The sequence below is a fragment of the Cryptomeria japonica genome, chromosome 2 (assembly GCF_030272615.1).
Source record: "Cryptomeria japonica chromosome 2, Sugi_1.0, whole genome shotgun sequence".
In the NCBI taxonomy this organism is placed as follows: Eukaryota; Viridiplantae; Streptophyta; class Pinopsida; order Cupressales; family Cupressaceae; genus Cryptomeria; species Cryptomeria japonica.
Genome location: NC_081406.1, coordinates 529,679,334 through 529,697,619, shown reverse-complemented (window position 1 = coordinate 529,697,619; position 18,286 = coordinate 529,679,334). Strand labels below are relative to the sequence as shown.

Here is an 18,286-nt window from a genome sequence, read left to right as displayed (position 1 = left end):
ATTCTTGAAGTAGCTCAAGAAAAACTAAAAGACAGGAAAAGAATGATGCTCCTTAGAAGCAAAGATTGTAAATCTTCAAAAGAATCTTGACGAGTCATCTAAATTTGTGAAGAAGTCCTGCAAAGACAAGAAGCTTTCTAAAGGGCAATGCTAAAATCAAGCTAAAGTTGAGAAGGAGATTGACAATAAAATTAAGTCTCCTAGATATAATTTTTATTTCTTTGGTTATTGTTTCAATTGTAATCACATTGGACATAAAGCAAATGAATGTAGGATTATGTCTAGAAGAAAACCTAGTCTAGTCAATGGTCATCTTTATAAATTTCTAAGCAACCTCAGCGGCTTTAAGTGTAAAGATTTTGGTCATATTGCTTCTTTCTGTAGCTCTATTCTTAAACAGTCAGATAAAATTGTTGAACAAAGACTTGTTTGGAAACAAAAAGGGAATTCTGAAGCTTTAGTTGTTCAAACAACCTTACACTCAACTAAAAAGAATCTTTGGGTTCTAGCTAGTGGATGCTCTCACCATATGACTGGTGATAGAAGAAAATTTATTTATCTTGAAAATTATTCAGGAGGTGTTGTTAGGTTTGGTAATGATTATTGTATTTAAATAATTGGTAAAGGCACTATTCTACTTGATAATGATAAACCAGTGCATGATGTTTATTATCTTGAAGGTTTAACAAATAACTTACTCAGTGTACGTTAAATTTGTGATAGTGGTTTATGTGTTACCTTCTCTGTTCTTGGTTGTGAAATCAAAAAGAAATCTAGAAAGGTTATAGCAGCAGTGTTGAAAACTACTAATAAAAATATTTATAACCTTTATGAGAATCCTAGCAGTAAATAAGAGCCCAATGTGTGTTTTATGAGTCAAGTTGATGAGACCAAACTTTGGCATAGAAGATTAGAGAATATTAATTATGATAATTTGATTAAAATCAGCAAAAATCAAAATGTAAGAAAAATTGCCAACTCTTTCAAATCCCGATAACAATGTTTGTAAAGAGTGTCAAGAAGGAAAACAAATCAGGGTTAGTTTTAAACCTAAAGAGTACTCTTCTACTAAATCATTGTAGCTTATTCACATTGATCCGTGTGGTCCTACAAGGACAAAATCTCTAAACAATGAAAGCTATTTTATGCTTTTTATTGACGACTACAGAAGAATGACATGGGTAACCCTTTTGAAACATAAGGCATAAGCTTTTAACGGGTTTTAAGTGTTCAAAAAGATAGTTGAAAATGAATCAGATCTTAAGATAAAATGTCTTAGATAAGATAAAGGAGGAGAGTACACTTCCCAATAATTTATGGATTATTGTGAGGAACATGGGATAAAAAGGCAGTACTCACCCTCCAGAACACCACAACAAAATGGTGTTGCCGAGAGGAAAAATATAACAATAAAAGAGATGGCAAGAACCATGCTTCAAGATGCAAATTTGTCCAATACTTATTGGAAAGAAGCAATACATACTTTTGTTTATATCTTAAACAAAGTGCAATTGAGATTTAACACTAAATTTACTCCTCATAAGCTCTGATATGGTAGGCCAACAAACGTTGGCTATTTCAAATTTTTTTGGTAGTGAATGTTATATTAAAAGGGATAATGATGGTATTGGCAACTTTGAATCTCATTGTGATGAAAGAATCTTCTTAGGATATTCTTCTCACAACAAAGCCTATATGTTATAACAAAAGACTAAAAAGAGTAGTGGAAAGTGCTAATGTTAAAGTTGATGAAATGATCAACACTGATACAAAGGAACTTGAAGATGATAATGTTGTAGGAGCACTTGAAAGTGAACTGAAATCTGAAAATGAACAACATATAGGTTATGATAAAAAATTAGATGAGGAAATTGAAAAAAATATATTAAATGAACCTATGAATTCTACTTTAATAAGATCTACTAAATTATTGCAGAAGAATCATCCTCAAGAGCAGATAATTGGTGACAAAACTACTGGAATTCTAACTAGAAGAAAAGTTGCAAATATTAGCAATCAAGTTTATTTGTATTTACTATCCCAATTTGAGCCCAAAACATATGCAAAAGCTAGTAAAGATGTTTGTTGGATCAAGGCTATGCATGAGGAACTTGATCAAATTGAAAAGAATAAGACCTTGGAGCTTGTTCCTAGGCCTTCAGATAAAAATATAATTGGAGCCAAGTGGGTTTTTAGGATTAAACTTAATGATAAAGGCAATGTGGTTAGGAATAAAGCCAAGTTATTATGTAAAGGATATTCACAGATTGAGGGGGTAGACTTTGATGAAACCTTTGCCCTGGTAGCAAGACTTGAAGCCATAAGAATATTCTTAGCCTTTTTTGTCTATAAGAATCTTAAAGTATATCAAATGGATGTTAAAATTGCTTTCTTAAATGGTGATCTTGAGGAAGAAGTGTACATGGAATAGCCTAAAGGTTTTGTATGTGCAAGCAAGGAACATCATGTGTATAGGTTAAGAAAAACCTTGTATGGATTAAAACAAGTTGCAAGAGCATGGTATGCCAGGTTAGATAATGAAGCTATAAGAGATCAACCCAGATCGGTCAACAAGAGTAAACATAATGGAAACACAAAGATATGATGGAGGCAATGTAGAACAAATTTCTTTATTGCATGAAAATTGATTACATCCAACCTATAACAATCGGGTTACAACATATCGGCTCATAGGCCTGGTAGAACATATAGAATAGGTCACAACCAGGACCTTGAATCTTGAGATCTATCTTCTACACACCATCTAGCTACTTGATTCTCTGATTGATTACATTCTAATGTGTAAATACAATTATATATTGATCCAAAGGATCCATTCGGACCAAAAGGGATAAAAAATCGAAGAACAAGACCTAATGTGCAAAATAAACAAGGTCGGCCTTCGCCAAGAGATTCCTTCAGAAAATCCAAAGGATGAAATGAAGATTTTGGGAAAAGGTCAGCCACATGCCAAGGAACATCGAAATGAATGCCCAAGGCTCTACAAGCTTCAGAAGGGGTTCCAGTAGATCACCAAAATAGGTCCAGGCAATCGGTAACAAAGAACTATCAACTGGTAACAAGAAACTGTCATGGAAACCGGTAGCGATATCTTGTCAGAAAATGATCCAAATGCGATGCGGTCTGGAAGCAAGAAATATGATCAAGTTTTCAAGTAGAATCCAACTCCATAGGACCTGGTGAGCGAAAACTAGGACACACATAAAGTAAAATTGAAACTGCAAATAGAAAGAAAAACATAAAGAAAAATATTTTTGGTTGATGCAAGATTGCTATGAACTGAGGATGCTCCTGCATTAGATAAGCATTTGTAGGAACAAGGATTCTTAAAGGGTGCTGTTGATAACAACCTATAATTTAAAATAAAAGGAGGAAACATGCTTATTGTTGTTATCTATGTAGATGACATTATTTATGGCAGTGATGACACAAATCTTTGTTCTGAAATCCCTCACATCATGACATCTAAATTTGAAATGTCTATGCTGGGTGAAATTTCTTTTTTCTTGGGTTTACAAGTCTTCCAATTGGATAAAGGGATATTTATATCTCAAACCAAATACGATAAATAATTACTAGAAAATTTTTATACGAGTGGGTGTAAACATGTTGGTACACCTATGGAAACAAGTTGTAAGCTTAAACATGAAGTGGATCAGCCTGATGTGGACCATACACTGTACAAGTCCGTGATTGGTAGCTTATTGTATTTAGCTACAACCATACCTAACATCATGCAATCTATGTGTTTAGTTTCAAGATTTCAAGCATTACCTGAAGAAAACTCATTTAGATGCTGTCAAAAGAATTCTCAGTTACATTTTTGGTACTCTTGATTATGGTCTTTGGTATCCTAGGCACAATGATTTCACTTTAGTTTTGTATTTTGATGTTGATTGGGTAGGTTGCTTGGATGACAGAAAGAGAACTTCTTGAGGTGCTTTCTTCCTTGGTGGTAGATTGGTGGCCTGACATAGAAAAAAATAGGACTCAGTAGCTTTGTCCACTGCTGAGGTTGAATACATTGTAGCAACTTCTTGTTGCACCCATGTATTATGGATGACTCAAACTTTGAAAGATATCAAGATATTTGTTCCTAAACCAGTGCCTATTTTATGTGATAACACTAGAACGATAAACATTTCAAAGAATCCAGTTCAACATTGTTGTACTAAACACATTGACATTTGTTATCATTTCCTTTGTGAAAAGGTTTTGGCAAATGAAGTTGTTTTGCATTTTGTGTCCTCCAAAGATCAAGTGGCTGATATTTTCACCAAGCCATTACCCAAAACTACTTTTAAGACATTGATAGATCAACTTGGTGTCTTTCCTCTCAATTCTTCTCAGTAATTACTCCTAGCAGTGGAGTAAGGGGGAGCTTTATATGTTTATTTTTACCCATTGTTGTACATGTTTTGGCATTTTGGGTCTTGCATAGTATCTTGTATGCTGCATGTTGGTACATTGTACTTTTATGTACCATGCATTATTCTTTCTTGCCCCTCTTCATTTGGCTCTCTTTCCGACTGTTTCTTTTCTCTCCTTTGGAATTGTTGTCAAAAGGGGGAGAATTTGTGGTGAATTTGTAGTACAGTGTAGTGATTTTGATTTAAGCAGGTGCAATGATTTCAGTATTTGCAGTGATTTAAGTGATTTTTGCTTTATGCTATGTTCATTTATATCTGTGATGTTCATGTAACTGACAATGCTATTTTCTCCCTATGTTTAGTGACATAACAATGTAGTGGTTTGTGACATGGTTATTACAATCCTATTATGTCATCATACCTTTATGATTGTTGATATTTGGGCTGATAGTTTGTGTGATTTTTCACAGGGCAGATCATGTGGCTTCTAATTTGATTTTCAGTAAAGCTATATCCTTTAATTGGAATTTGAATCTGATTATTTTTATGCTATTTGACATCAATGCCAAAGGGGGAGTTTGTTGCCCCTCTTGGTCATTGATTGACGTTAATGTCAAACTCGAAAACATCACGATGGATGTTTATCTTGCATTTATTTGAGACACTATGATGAAGTGCAAATATAATTATGTTCCAAATTTAGGTTGTTTATGATGTAGTTTTACTTATACATTCTTCTCCATGCATCTTTGGGTTCATTTGGTATCCTTGGCATCATTTTTGAAAGACATTCACTCTATGCTTTGTAATAGTTGTGATACATTTGTGAAGGTATTATTTGTATGTCTAAGATGTTGTATCTTCAAAAGGTGATGTATTAGAGTCGCTTTAAGTGAATAGGTCGTGGATATTTTATATTCAAGTTTTATTAAAGGAGTCCCACTGAAATACACTTTAAGTGGAGCATGAGTTATGGCTACCAAGGTTAATGGGATATAGCATAAAGTTTAATCAGGACAAATCAAGCTCATTTTTTGTTTTTCATTTCATTTTTTCATCTTAAACTAGGGCACGACACAATTTGAGCAGTCATGGGTCTTCAAAGCCCTATTCTTGAAGCTAGGGCACTGGTGATTTTGACAGTTCAAAGAATGGTTTTGATGGTTTGAAGAAGAAGAAGAATGATGGTCTCAAATAGAACAGGGAAGAGACAGGTGCTGTTATTCCAAATTACTTGTTTTATTGTTGTTTGCATTAAGCTATGCATTTCTTCATTTGAAAGATTTATGTTTCAGTTCCGGGTTAAAAAAAAAAAATGGAAATATCTCTGTTTTGGGCTTGTTTTGCATTGTTATTATGAAATGGTAGAAGTTGTTTAAGTCTTGGTTAAGGTAAATAAGACTTTATTTGTGGATAAGTCTCTCTCTATCCGGAGACAGTTTTTATGCTTAGCAATAATGGTGACAATTTATATATAGGCAAGTAATATGTTTAGTGTGTAACTGTCGCATAAACCTAGTTTGCATTTATGGATTAATATTCTTTGTTAAACTTTCTCAAACCCTTGCTCGGATTGGTATTCCTTGTTGAAAATGAAATTTTTATGTTAGATACCCTAGTTTAGGGTAAGTTTTCTCTCAGGTTTCTTGAGAAGAGTGTTGTTCTTTCTTAACCCTAGTATGGGGTTTCTTCTTTGTAAAGTTCTCTGCTGCAGTTGTGTTTGGTAGTTATCTTTTATCGCAAAGTTTTTTTTGTTTTTTGTAGTTACTTGTTAAGGTAGTTATGAAGTATTCGATCACATAGTTCAAAGACAAAGATCATTATTTATGTTTTGAGAGAGATTTCAAAGTGGTGTGGTTTATTAGAAAGATATATTTGCATTGCTATCTTTGAAAAAGAGATTTTTTGTTTTTGCACAAAAATACATTTGTGGTTAATAACTGATATCTTAGGTAGAACAACATTTACAATATCTTTGCAAAAGTTCATTACCTTATATCACTGTGTAGGTTTTGCTTATGCACAATGGTGTTGTGTAAGTGAACTTTACTATTCTCTATATGATACTACTATGTGTAATCTTACAATACACAATGGTGTATTGCATATGAATGAATGCAAGATGTTGCTCTATTGCTTCTAAATCTCAATTGTTGTGAGATTAGGAGGTGTTGGGAAATGAAATAGAGATTGAACTTTGTATGTAAATTTAGACAAATTTGATTGAAAAGTGTTGTACAACCACTGAGGCATTGAAAAGTCTATCGATGAGATAGAATTGTCAAGGAGACACATAAAATTGTCAGCGAGACATTGTAAAAGAGATTATTTTTTAGATAAGCTAGTGAGGCAATTTTGAGTGGTTTTATTCCCTAGAGGGTTTACACTTAGGACATATCATTGTGTGAACTTGATGTGTATGGTTTGTTTATGATGCTATTTATTCTTGTCATTTCATATTGATCATATTTGTCAGACTTACAAAAAGGTTTAAAAGTTGAAAATTGACTATAAACACTAATTCACCCCCCCTCCTCTCAGTGTTTACTGTACTCCAACATTTCCATTAATGAAAAAGGGGGAGATTTTTGCAAATGTGAAGTTGTTTGATGTATTAGTATGGTTGTCATTAATGTCAATGTGCTGATTCTATTTCAGTATTTGGTTTTTGCTTCGGATGTTTTGACTTATTGTAGATATATTCTTGATATGTTGGCATGTTGTTGGATATTGCTTTGAGATTCTTCTTTCATGGTTTGGTGGTGATTTAGAGTGGTTAGGCTCTCTTAATGGGTTTGCTTACTCTTGATGTCTCTTTAGGTTGTCTCTTGAACCATCCAATGGTTCCACACTTTCCAACCTTCCAAAGGTTGTAGGGCCCACACTTACTGACCTTCCCAAGGTCCTGAGACTAAGGTGTCCACCTTTTGTTTCACTCATTATTAGAGACCTTCCTTTCCCAACACCTTCTCACACCTTAACCAAGAGCCAACCTCCTCTACTATAGGATCTTCACTCATACATAACCAACACACTTAGCGAGGACTTGCCTTAGTTTTCCAACCCTATCCCTTCATTTAGGAATTTGGTGTTTACCAATTCCAAGCTTTATGGCCGAACTGCTCTTTTAGGCCTACTAGGAGACCTAGTACAATTAGCTCTACCTGCGAGGTATTTTGCAATTATCTGTAAGAAGTCCTGAACACCCCTATGAACTCTTTAACTTTTCAGATACCCTTTTGGAAGCTTCATACAATATCACAAAATTGGACATGGGTTTGATCGCTAAACATCCTAACCCTTACTAGGCCTAATTCTCTCCTTTTATACCTACAAAATAGGGATTTGCTTGTATGTCTTTACTAGTCCAATTTCTTAAGGATTTTGATGATTTTTCAGGTCTGTACATCCATGAGGATGTCCAATCCAACCTTGTCTCAATTCCATCCACCAAATTTACCCAACTAGGGCCTGATGTCCATAATCCCCAATGCTTGCCAACTCAACGTGCCAAGCCTAGGGTATGGTGGAAAATTTGAAGTTTAGCCTCCCCAATCTTAAAACCACAAGGAAAACATAATATACAAGGCTACCTAACATTCCATAAGGCTTCAGTATGGAAATCCACCATGGAATGCTAGGTAGGGGCCATAGAGTCCTCAAACCCTGGTTTTTAGGTCTTTAGAACCCGCCTGCACCAAAATGCCAATAACTTGCAACCTACAACACTTCAAAAATTCAAACCACAAACAAATGAAAGATATGACACTTCTCTAGTAGTCCATGTCCTGATTTGGGCTTGAAAGTCTATACAGGCCGTACAAAACCAGTCAAGAATCACAATACTTGCTAGAAACTCAGTTTTGGAAAGGCTAAACTTGCTCTCTTTGATTCAAATCTTCAACCACCCATTCTCATCGGTATTCACAAGCCTTATCTCAGCCTTGGATTGGTTACAAATTGTTTTAACTAAAAAATGACAACCAACTAGCCGTTGGTGTATGAAAGTGCAAAATGTTGCAAAGTTGCTATGAGCAACTTTTGCAACTTTTACAAGTTTTTACATAAGTGAGCAACTTTGCTCAAATCCAACCTAGGTCACTTCCAATGATTCAAATGACCCTAAAAAACCTCTAAACAATATCAAACCAACCTATTCTAAATAAATAACAACTTATTCTACTAAGTGCTCTACCTTGCACCCTTAAGAGCTCATATGCCCAAAATTGGCCAAACTGTAACTCTTAGGGTCCTTACAACTTTTGAGCACTTATTAAAAGACCTATTGACCTTATTACAAACCAAAAAAACATTATTCCAATCTCTTGGAATCAACACACTAAAAATTGGCTAAGTGCCCCTACACCAGGTGGTCTTAAAGGTGTGCACCAGAAGTTTATGCAATGATGATAATGATTGTCTGATAGGGTTTGCTGAGTTCTGAATTGCTCTGCATCTTCAATTCCCCTATCACATTTTTTTATTTATGTTTCTCATGCATATATATTTGTTATTCTAATTTGGCACGTGTTGATTGGCTCCAAAATTATTTTTTTGACCATGTTCTTTCTTGGTCCGGTTAACCTCAGATGCTCTATCTTTTGGTCTTAAGATTGCGACATTTGGATAACGTGTAGTTGCATTGTGGTGTGGTCCACTTCTCATTCCTATCCACCACGAGAATTCTTAGTGAAGACATGTTTTGAATTGTTCTTTATTATCTCCTTGGTTGACTTGAAAAATATATCTTAGAGATCGGTATATATATATAGTTGTTAGGACCCAGAGGCAACTGAGAGGGGGGGGGGGGGTGAATCAGCTGTCTAATAATTTCAACCCAAATATAACTTAATCAAACTTGATACTTAATACTGATAAACCAAACTTAATGTCGGTTAACAGATTAATAGTTAATATTAATACCGGTGAAGCTTAATGCATGAAACAAAAAGAGAAACAACATCCACAATACATAACACAAATATTTGTACGTGGAAACCCTGTAAGGGGAAAAACCACAATGGGAAACCTTACCCACAATTAGATGATACTACTACAGATAGTATGTGTGTACATATGGGGTCTGCAAATGCAGAAATGCCAGCTGCCTAAAGCTCACTGCTCAATCACAAGAAGGGAGTCACACTGACTAAAATTGGATGATTAAATCCAATGATAATGTACTGCTCAAAGTAGCATCTCCAATGCTGGATTCAATATCGGTTAAGCTCTGATTATCTCCTTCAAACCTTCCTAGAACCTTCTCTATGGTTTGCTCATATGATCTTGAATATTCGCACATACCATGTTACAATACCATAACCATATACCATTATCTTCCTTGAACCTTATTACATTATCTCACAAGTGAGATCTTACATATATACCAAAACCTAAGACCAAATGTGTAGATCGGCTCACTAAGAATATTACAATAAAATCTATTACAAGTAAGTCAAGATGTGATGCATCATGTCAGCTCAACAACAATACCAATTTTGATTAAACCATCTCCATAACATGTCGTGCTGATCTGGAATAGATAATGCATGTCGGTCCATAACCTAGATCAATTTACTGGTAACAACAAATATGTCAACCCGATTAGACCAATAACCAAATCACCAAAACCAAGTGTCCAAACCATGTCTTCGACATAACCAAGTGATCTCCAGATGATAACAAGTCATCCTCAGTGCCGGTGAACAATATAACCTACCGGTGAACCATATACCGATGACTGTGCATAAGTCACTGAACTTGCTGATGAACATAACCAAAGATCTCCAGAAGGATAAGTGTTGAGAAGTGTTGACATCAATGACAAAACCAATGCAACATATCCATAATACTGACAATAGTGTGGTTGTAATTTAATAATATAAGAAGGTTTATATGTAAAAGGAAGTTGATTGTAAAAGGAAGATCTATCTTGGATGCAAAGTGGTTGATTAGTGTGGTTGTTTTGCTGATGCTATTTGGTATTTGTGGTAGTGAGCCTAAAGTTTCTTCTGACATTAGAATTGTTTGGCACTTGTGCCTTTGTGGTGGATTCTTCTTTCTTCCTCTGGGAAAGGAGCCCTCCTTCTTTTTCTTGCAGGTTTAGCTTGGCAGTGAGCCCACCTGTAGTGAGCAATTCTGGCAGTGAGTCATCTTGTAAAAGTCACCTTAACTGATGTCACCCTAAAAGGTGTTTTTATTTTGAGAAATAACATTCTCCATGGGTTTTCCCTTCTTGAGTTTTCCACATCATATATGGTGTTAATGTGTGTGTTCTTTCATGTTATTATCTATTCATGGTTAAGTAATCTGAAGTTTAAGTTGTCAAATTTGTTTATGTGGAAACGCAATATAATTTTTAATTTACAGTTGATTCACCCCCTCTTAGTTGTCTAGAACATTCAATGCATGTAATATGATCCACTGCTCAATTTTGATTCCCAAGTTAATGAATTTGCTAAAACTGGCTTTATAATTGTCATTGCTAAGTCGACCTCCTTCATGAATGCATATAACAACTAATACAAAGTGTCTTGGGAAATATTAATTATAAATTATATTCTAATTATATCATAGGAATCCAATGATACTTCTCAAGAGTTTTGGATATATAAAAAATATATATAAGATTGCAAAGTAAATGTCACCTTAATCCTAACATTAATTACTTTCATTTAATCATATTTTCACATATAGAGAATCATTAATTATCATTTGCATTATAGGGAAAATAAATGTAGGAACACTTCAATTTGATTCACTAAATGGAATTTGAATCGACATGATATTTCTAGTAAATATATAATTTCTTGTTGCATTTTGATCCTTTGCATGATTATAATTCTAATAATTCTATAGATAACCTAGGAGAATATATCCTCTAGAGATTTAAAATATCTCTAAAGGTATTATTAAATATTATTAGTGTTCATACTATTGTAAACATTAACAAATTTGATGAATCATAGAACATAAGAGAATAACATATAGGATCAAATCCATGTATCAATATGAAATTCATTATTATAAAAAAGATCCAGAACTATATATTTGACCTAGAAAATATTATTATCTTTATGTATAATTTGAGTAAAAATATAGACAGGGATGATATATTCCCAACTTTAAGATATCTAGATTCCAAAGAAACATCATCTAATAGTCCATCTTTATTCTTAGAGCTAACTACATCTATCCTCCACATTTTATATTTTACTTATAACTCTTACAAATATCAAGTAATTAATTTATGCTTATACATATACATTTTATTGAATGGCCTTAATTAAACTTTAAAATAATAATATGTTTAGTTTAATCTATAACAAAATGAAGATTTATTAATTAAATTTATTTAAATATAAATAGAAAAATAAATAATATTTGACTTTAAGATTTCATAAAAATTAAAATAATATAAAATATGAAAAATAATATGACTTTAATGATTAAAATATGGACAATAATATAAAAAATAAAATATCTTTATTTTCTTTGTAATTAAAGAGAACATTCTTAATTAAAGAGAATAGAATAGTGAATACATATGACTTTATGATATCCAACTAAGGAAGAATCAATTAGTGAAGATTATCTATTCTTATATTTTTTTTGGACCAATCAATTAATTGTACATATGGATGGAAGCACTTGATAGTCTTTAAAAATCTATAAAAACCATTAAAGAAAGTCTTTTGCATTTATTTGATGAATGGGTCTCCTTCAAATCTAAAGTAAAATAATGCAATTAACATTTTAATAAAAAATCAATCTTAATTATAAGTAAATATTTTGGAATATAATATTTGTAGAAATAGATAGTAATGAAAATACATATAGATGTTTCATTTTTATTTTAAAATAAAAAAAATATCAAATTTGATCAATGATCTTACCGTGTAGATAACAGCTACGAGATTGACGTTCCATTTTAATGTCCATATTGAAATATCTCTCTCAAATATAAAAGTTGTTGTAAGTGCTTCTATTGTTCCCACCAAACATATCAAGGTTGTAATTGAAAGTTGAGCATGGTATCCCTTAATGATTCTTGTCTACACATCAATTAGCCAATTATTTAGTATATGCAACATTTGTTACTATAATATTTCATATTAAATCTAATATAAATATTATATTACCTGGAGAATATAGAATGTAGTAAAACATAGACATGAAACAAGTAACATAAGTGAACCCTTGATCCAGTCTTTATCCTCAACTTTGGTATATTTTTTCTCCTTAGAATTATTATGCAAAGTCCACAACATGTGAAGAATAGGACCCTTATAGAAGATGAGGATCATAGCCCCACCCACACTAACTAGTGTCCCTACTATCTTTGCTTGGTTGCGAACATCTTTAAGCCCCACTTCCTCCATTCTGCAAGTTTCATAAAAGTTTAGTTTAAGAAGTAATATACATATATATTCTTATATAATTTATTTAAGAACTAATTTATGTTTGAAGTAATTTTATATATTAAGTTCTCTTAAAAACATTATTATTTTTAATAATGGTATCATAAAATTTGTTTTCATATATTTTTCAAATATCAATATTTAATTTATTTTAAGGTGAACTTTGTTTTTGAATAGGAAATATAAAACTTTGATCAAAACATTTAAAATTGTACCAAACTATTATTAGGAGACAATCCTCATAAAATCATTTGTTGATCCTATTTGAACTGTTCTACTATTTGTTATATTATAATATTATTAATTCCTTCCCTAGTGAATACTAGTATGGAACATACTAAAAAATATCATTAAATATAGTATACAAAGACATTCTTACAAATATATATGATATATAATTCAATATCATTAATTTCCTATTAATAATTTGATTCATTAGATCTTGAAAAATTAAAATTCAAAGTGCCAAGTAAACCTATTGATAATTTATGACATAACAACAAAGGAAAAAATATTTCTTACAAATATATCACTTAACAATAATAATAAGAATCACATTATTTTTATCTCTAATGGTTTGGACAAATTGATATGGTGACCTGTGAAGAACGGAAAGTACTCTATCAAGGAAGGGTATAAGGCAATTCATCAGATGTCTGTTCAATCCTATTCACAAAGAGCTTATAATTTATGTTGGAATAAAAATATTCTTCCCAAGGCAGGGATGTTTGCTCAACTTTCTCTACACAAGAGAATACTCACCAGTGAGAGACTTGATAAATTGAATATTGCACATCCATTTGCTTGTGTACTTTTTGGTGAGCACAGTAAAACGTTAGATCATCTCCTCCTCCAATGTGATTTTTCTCCTTATTGTTGGATTTGTGCTTGATAAACTTTCCTTTAGCATCCCTCTTCCAAATAATGTATGGGATTTGTTCCAGTCATGGCCAGTCTTATACTCATCCTCTCTTTTTGCATGCATTTGGAAAGTGATCCCATCCATAGTAGTATGGACACTTTGGTGGGAAAGAAATAAGCGTATTTTTAGAAAGCAAACATCTCCTCTTTCCGATGTTTTTAATTATATTGAAAAATCAGTATCAGAACTGGTTAATGCTCATGTTTCAAATCAGTTCAATCCAAATAGGGAATTTACTTCTTGGGATGGTCAAGTTATTAATTGTTGGAATGGCATTTCTATTCCTATATCACCTTGCTTTCCGAGAGTGAGAACTAGTAAAATTGATAGAAATAAAGTGAAATGGTGTTCTCCGGATTCAACGCATTTCAAATTGAATTTTGATGGCTCCTCTAAAGGGAACCTAGGTAATGCAAGAATAGGAGTATGCATAAGGGACCACAGAGGGTTTGTTTTTGCTTTGAGATATGCTACTATTCCACCAGATACTAACAACTTTGCAGAGGCATATGATTTGCTTGAAGGCATTCTACTAGTAAAAAAAATGAACATCTCTTATATTCACATTAAAGGCGATTCAGCTATTATTATCAACGCTTGCATAAAGAGAAATATTGACAATTGGCAAATAAGATATTTACTTGAACAAGCATGTACACTTATTGATACATTTGTAAACTTTACCATTTCACATGTGTATAGAGAAGGGAACCGGGTTGCAAATCATTTGGCAAATATGGGAAGTTCCAAGGTGGAACTTAATATGATGGGTCCGAATTGTGTTCTCGATTATTTTCCAATTCTTAAGGAAATTTTTTTGGAGGACATGGGTACAAGATAACATTACACATGGCTATGCAGTGGTCTTTTTCATAATGATAAAAATTGGTATGTGAGGTATTATAAGTGCAGGGTTTCATGGTTCCATTGTATCTATATGATGTGAATGGATGTCGATTTGAGCATCTAAGAAGCATGTTGGATTGCAAATTGAATAAATGCATAAGTGAGAGAGACTGTGGACTGCTATGTAAATGTGCACAACTCTCGTGATGTTTTGGTTCAGACTTCATCTTGGTCAACATATTCCAGAAAGCATTCGATACTTGGGGATGATTTGTGGCACTTAGTATTCTGGACATTATAAGATATATTGTACTTTTTGGCATACTAGGGATTTAAGTTTCACAACCTTTCTATGTATTATAGAGCAAGGATCAAAGTTTTTCTTACTGGTTCTTTTCTTCGAGAGCTCTTTGAATCAACTTTTGTAAAAGAAATATATAAATAAATAAAATATATTAAGTGGCACTACCACCTTTTAAAAATAAAAATAAAAATACAATAATAATATTTCAGGCCTCATCATGTTTAGTCATTTTTGTATTTATTTCATTTTTGTTGTAATTTGTCATGGGACGCCACCTTTTTCCTTGGCATGAGTTTCTTTGCTAAGGTATTCTTAATGATGTGCTTGATATATGGTGGCTCATTTGGGTTATTAATGTTTCGTCGGCCCTTCGTAGATTGCATCACACTCGAAATCTGTTGTTTTTATTATTGGCTAAGGTATTCGTTGCATGTGGTACATTTATATCATTAAATATAGTTCTTAGCCGCCAAAGTTGGATCCCTCCAAAGTTGTGGATTTATTGTTATTACCTTGGTATTATTTTCCTTCATGTGCTTCTTGTTTTTCACACACATTGTGTACTTTGGCCGACACATTATGGAATTAATGCCAATTAAGGTGGCATTTTTCCTTGTTTTTAGTTGCTATTAAATGCTTCATTGCATTGTGGGAAGTTTCATGTTTGTTTCTCCATGTCTACTGACTGTGAAATTGCTTGGTATCAGGTCTTTATGGTTAAGAATTTTTTGGGATTTTGAAGACCCTTTCATTTTTTATGATGAAAAACTTAGTAGGTTATTTCATTTTCACAATGTGGATGTTGCTTATGTTGTTAGGAAAATTGTTGGTAAGTTTTGGTTGGCTCAAAACTTGTCTGTTCTCCTCTCTGAAGTTTCTTCTCGGTTTCTCACTGTCTGAATCGACCTTATTTTGGACTCTTGTTTGGTTCGGGCTATTTCAGATACTTTTCTTCACCCCTTCCTCTTTCTTCCAATGAAGCGGATTATGCTCTATCTTGTTATCATTTTGATGTTGGCATGTTTCCTTATGGTAGTTTCCTATCTCTTAAGGAACTTCTTACTGAATTGTTGCATGTAGCTAGGTGTGGTCTCATTTGTAACAGGTATGATGATACCATCCTCGAATTCAAAGCCTTACTTGTTTTTTTGGCCCCTGGTATTCTGCTTGTTGCTTTGGATGTGTTTACTGAAATTCATTCATTGCTTGAGATGATGGCTCTTATGAAGGAAGACCACTGGGTGACGGTTCCATTGTTGTCCATTCCCCTAGATGATGAGGAGGATATGGCCAATGTCTCGGGTGACCCTCCAATTGATTCCTTTGGGGCTAATTTTTGTAATAGGGTTATGCTATTGGATGTAACTATTATTTAGGTTGAGTACCCCTCTTTTGGGTGTTTTTTGGTGGGGTTATTTTTTGATAGGGTACATACTTTGTCCCTCTTGATTCTACCAAGATTGAGTTTCATGTTAGCAACTAGTTTATGTAAATCTTTTATTATTATTAATATAAATTTTTAGTGGCTTTGCCACTTTTATAAATAAAATAAAATAAAATAACTAAAAAATTCAAGATTTTAAAAAAATGATCTTCATTATGTCAATATTAATAATAATATTTTAAAATTACTTAAGAAATTCAAGATTTTCTTAACTACATGATAATTTGGAAAATAAAAATATAGAATGTTGTCATGGTGAAACTTGTGTACCCATGTTAATATGATTTTGTATTGGGTTTATTTTTAAAGAATGATTTAATACAATTATATATTGACAAGTGACATTATTTTGTGCTAAGTTTGTTTCATTCCTTGATCCTTATTCATAGCCATTTACTCTTACTTGTTGGTGTGAATAATGTTTTGGACCTAGTAAAGGTATTAAACCTAGTGTTTTCACTATTTCCTAGTAGGGGATTTATTCACATGACTTATGTTTACTTAGGTCCTAGGTGTCCTTAGAGAATATTAATTAGTTGTCACATGATCCTATATTATCTCATGCCAACTACTTTTAGTTACCTAGCTCAATGCTTTAGTTGTCCCATTGTATAGGATTATGACACATGTCACAATCTTATCTAATCCTACCTCATCTTGTCTTTATAAGAAAGGTCACTCATGTACATTTTCATGTCAATTTATAATATTCCATCAATCTTGTGTATTTGAAGTAAGGTATTCTTGTCATTCTCTCTTGTGGAAGTTATTTTGGTCTTGTAGGGATCATTGGGGTGTTGTGGAGTCACCCATCTACTCCAACATGATATCAAAGTTCTAGATTTGAAGACTCTTTCCCAAATTTGAAGGACTTGTTTTGGCTTGAATAATTTTTGAGGTGCACATTGAGGTTTCATTGACCTCAAAATTGAATCTAGGGCATCAAAGAAATTCGGGTTTGTATTTTGTTGTATTTTTTCAAATGTACTTGAGGGTTTGAAGAAATGTAAAGATTGGCTGATCTAGGAGGTCACTAATTCTTTGGAGCACTGTGGGTCCAAATAAACCTTGAAATTGCATATAGGAGTCTAATCTGATTAAATTTGACTATGAATTTATCTATTTTTTGATAAAATTATTTTTCAGGCAAAATAATTTGGCATAGGTAGGTCGTATGGCCCCTTGAGTGCATCGATCGATATTTTATTTATTGAAAATAAAAAATAATATTTTTATGCTTTATTTTATTTTGTCAAATTTTTGGCAAAATTTTGTATATCTAGTTGAAATATTTATCTCAATATAATTATTTAAATTTCAATCATAAATTAGTGTTAGAATAATTCTACCATGCATTTTCCTAGTTGGCCTTTTTTGATAGAATATTTTTTGTACTGGTGGTCAGCTTTTGATATTTGTGTTGATCTATGTTCAAGGTTTTTTTCCTAGGGTATAACTGTATGCCCATGCTCATTCATTGAGTGGCCGGTTCTTTTTATTTCATGATCAACACTTTGATTAGATACACACCTTTTCTATCCACCCATTACCTTTCCTTTTAGATTACAGGTGATTTTAACCCATGGTAAACTCGATTGAAAATTTAATCCCCAGGTGCCTTGTGAACCCTATGTTTCATAAGTGGGTTTTTTTTTTTTTTCTCATAACTTGGGAAATGGAGGCAAAATTTTTCAGATGACATATTATTAGAAAGAAAGTTCCATCAATTTTCCAATAATACTGGTAATTTTACAAAAAAAATTGTTTGAGCATATTTTTTTTTGTTTGAATTTAGATCTTCATTTTTGGCTCTCGAGCCTCATAATTTTTTACCATGATCTCCATTTTTTTCTATTCTTGTAGCATTGGAAATATATTGAGAAGACCTATCAAGCCATTCATGCACTTTTTCTAGATTCTATCCCAACTAATGTTTGATTCAATTTTTCTAGTTTTGCA

At 32.8% G+C, this 18,286-nt stretch overlaps 1 protein-coding gene across 1 annotated transcript in view; it reads right to left on the bottom strand.

Annotated features, from left to right (window-relative positions):
* LOC131052188 (WAT1-related protein At1g21890-like) overlaps positions 1–18,286 on the bottom strand; it is a 90,050-nt gene that overhangs the window by 52,218 nt on the left and 19,546 nt on the right. Inside the window, exons 4-5 of the mRNA XM_059215313.1 lie at positions 12,716–12,773; positions 12,287–12,445 (exon numbers count right to left, since the gene is read on the bottom strand). Coding sequence (XP_059071296.1) covers positions 12,287–12,445; positions 12,716–12,773 — 217 coding nt within the window. The remainder of the gene's footprint in view (positions 1–12,286; positions 12,446–12,715; positions 12,774–18,286) is intronic.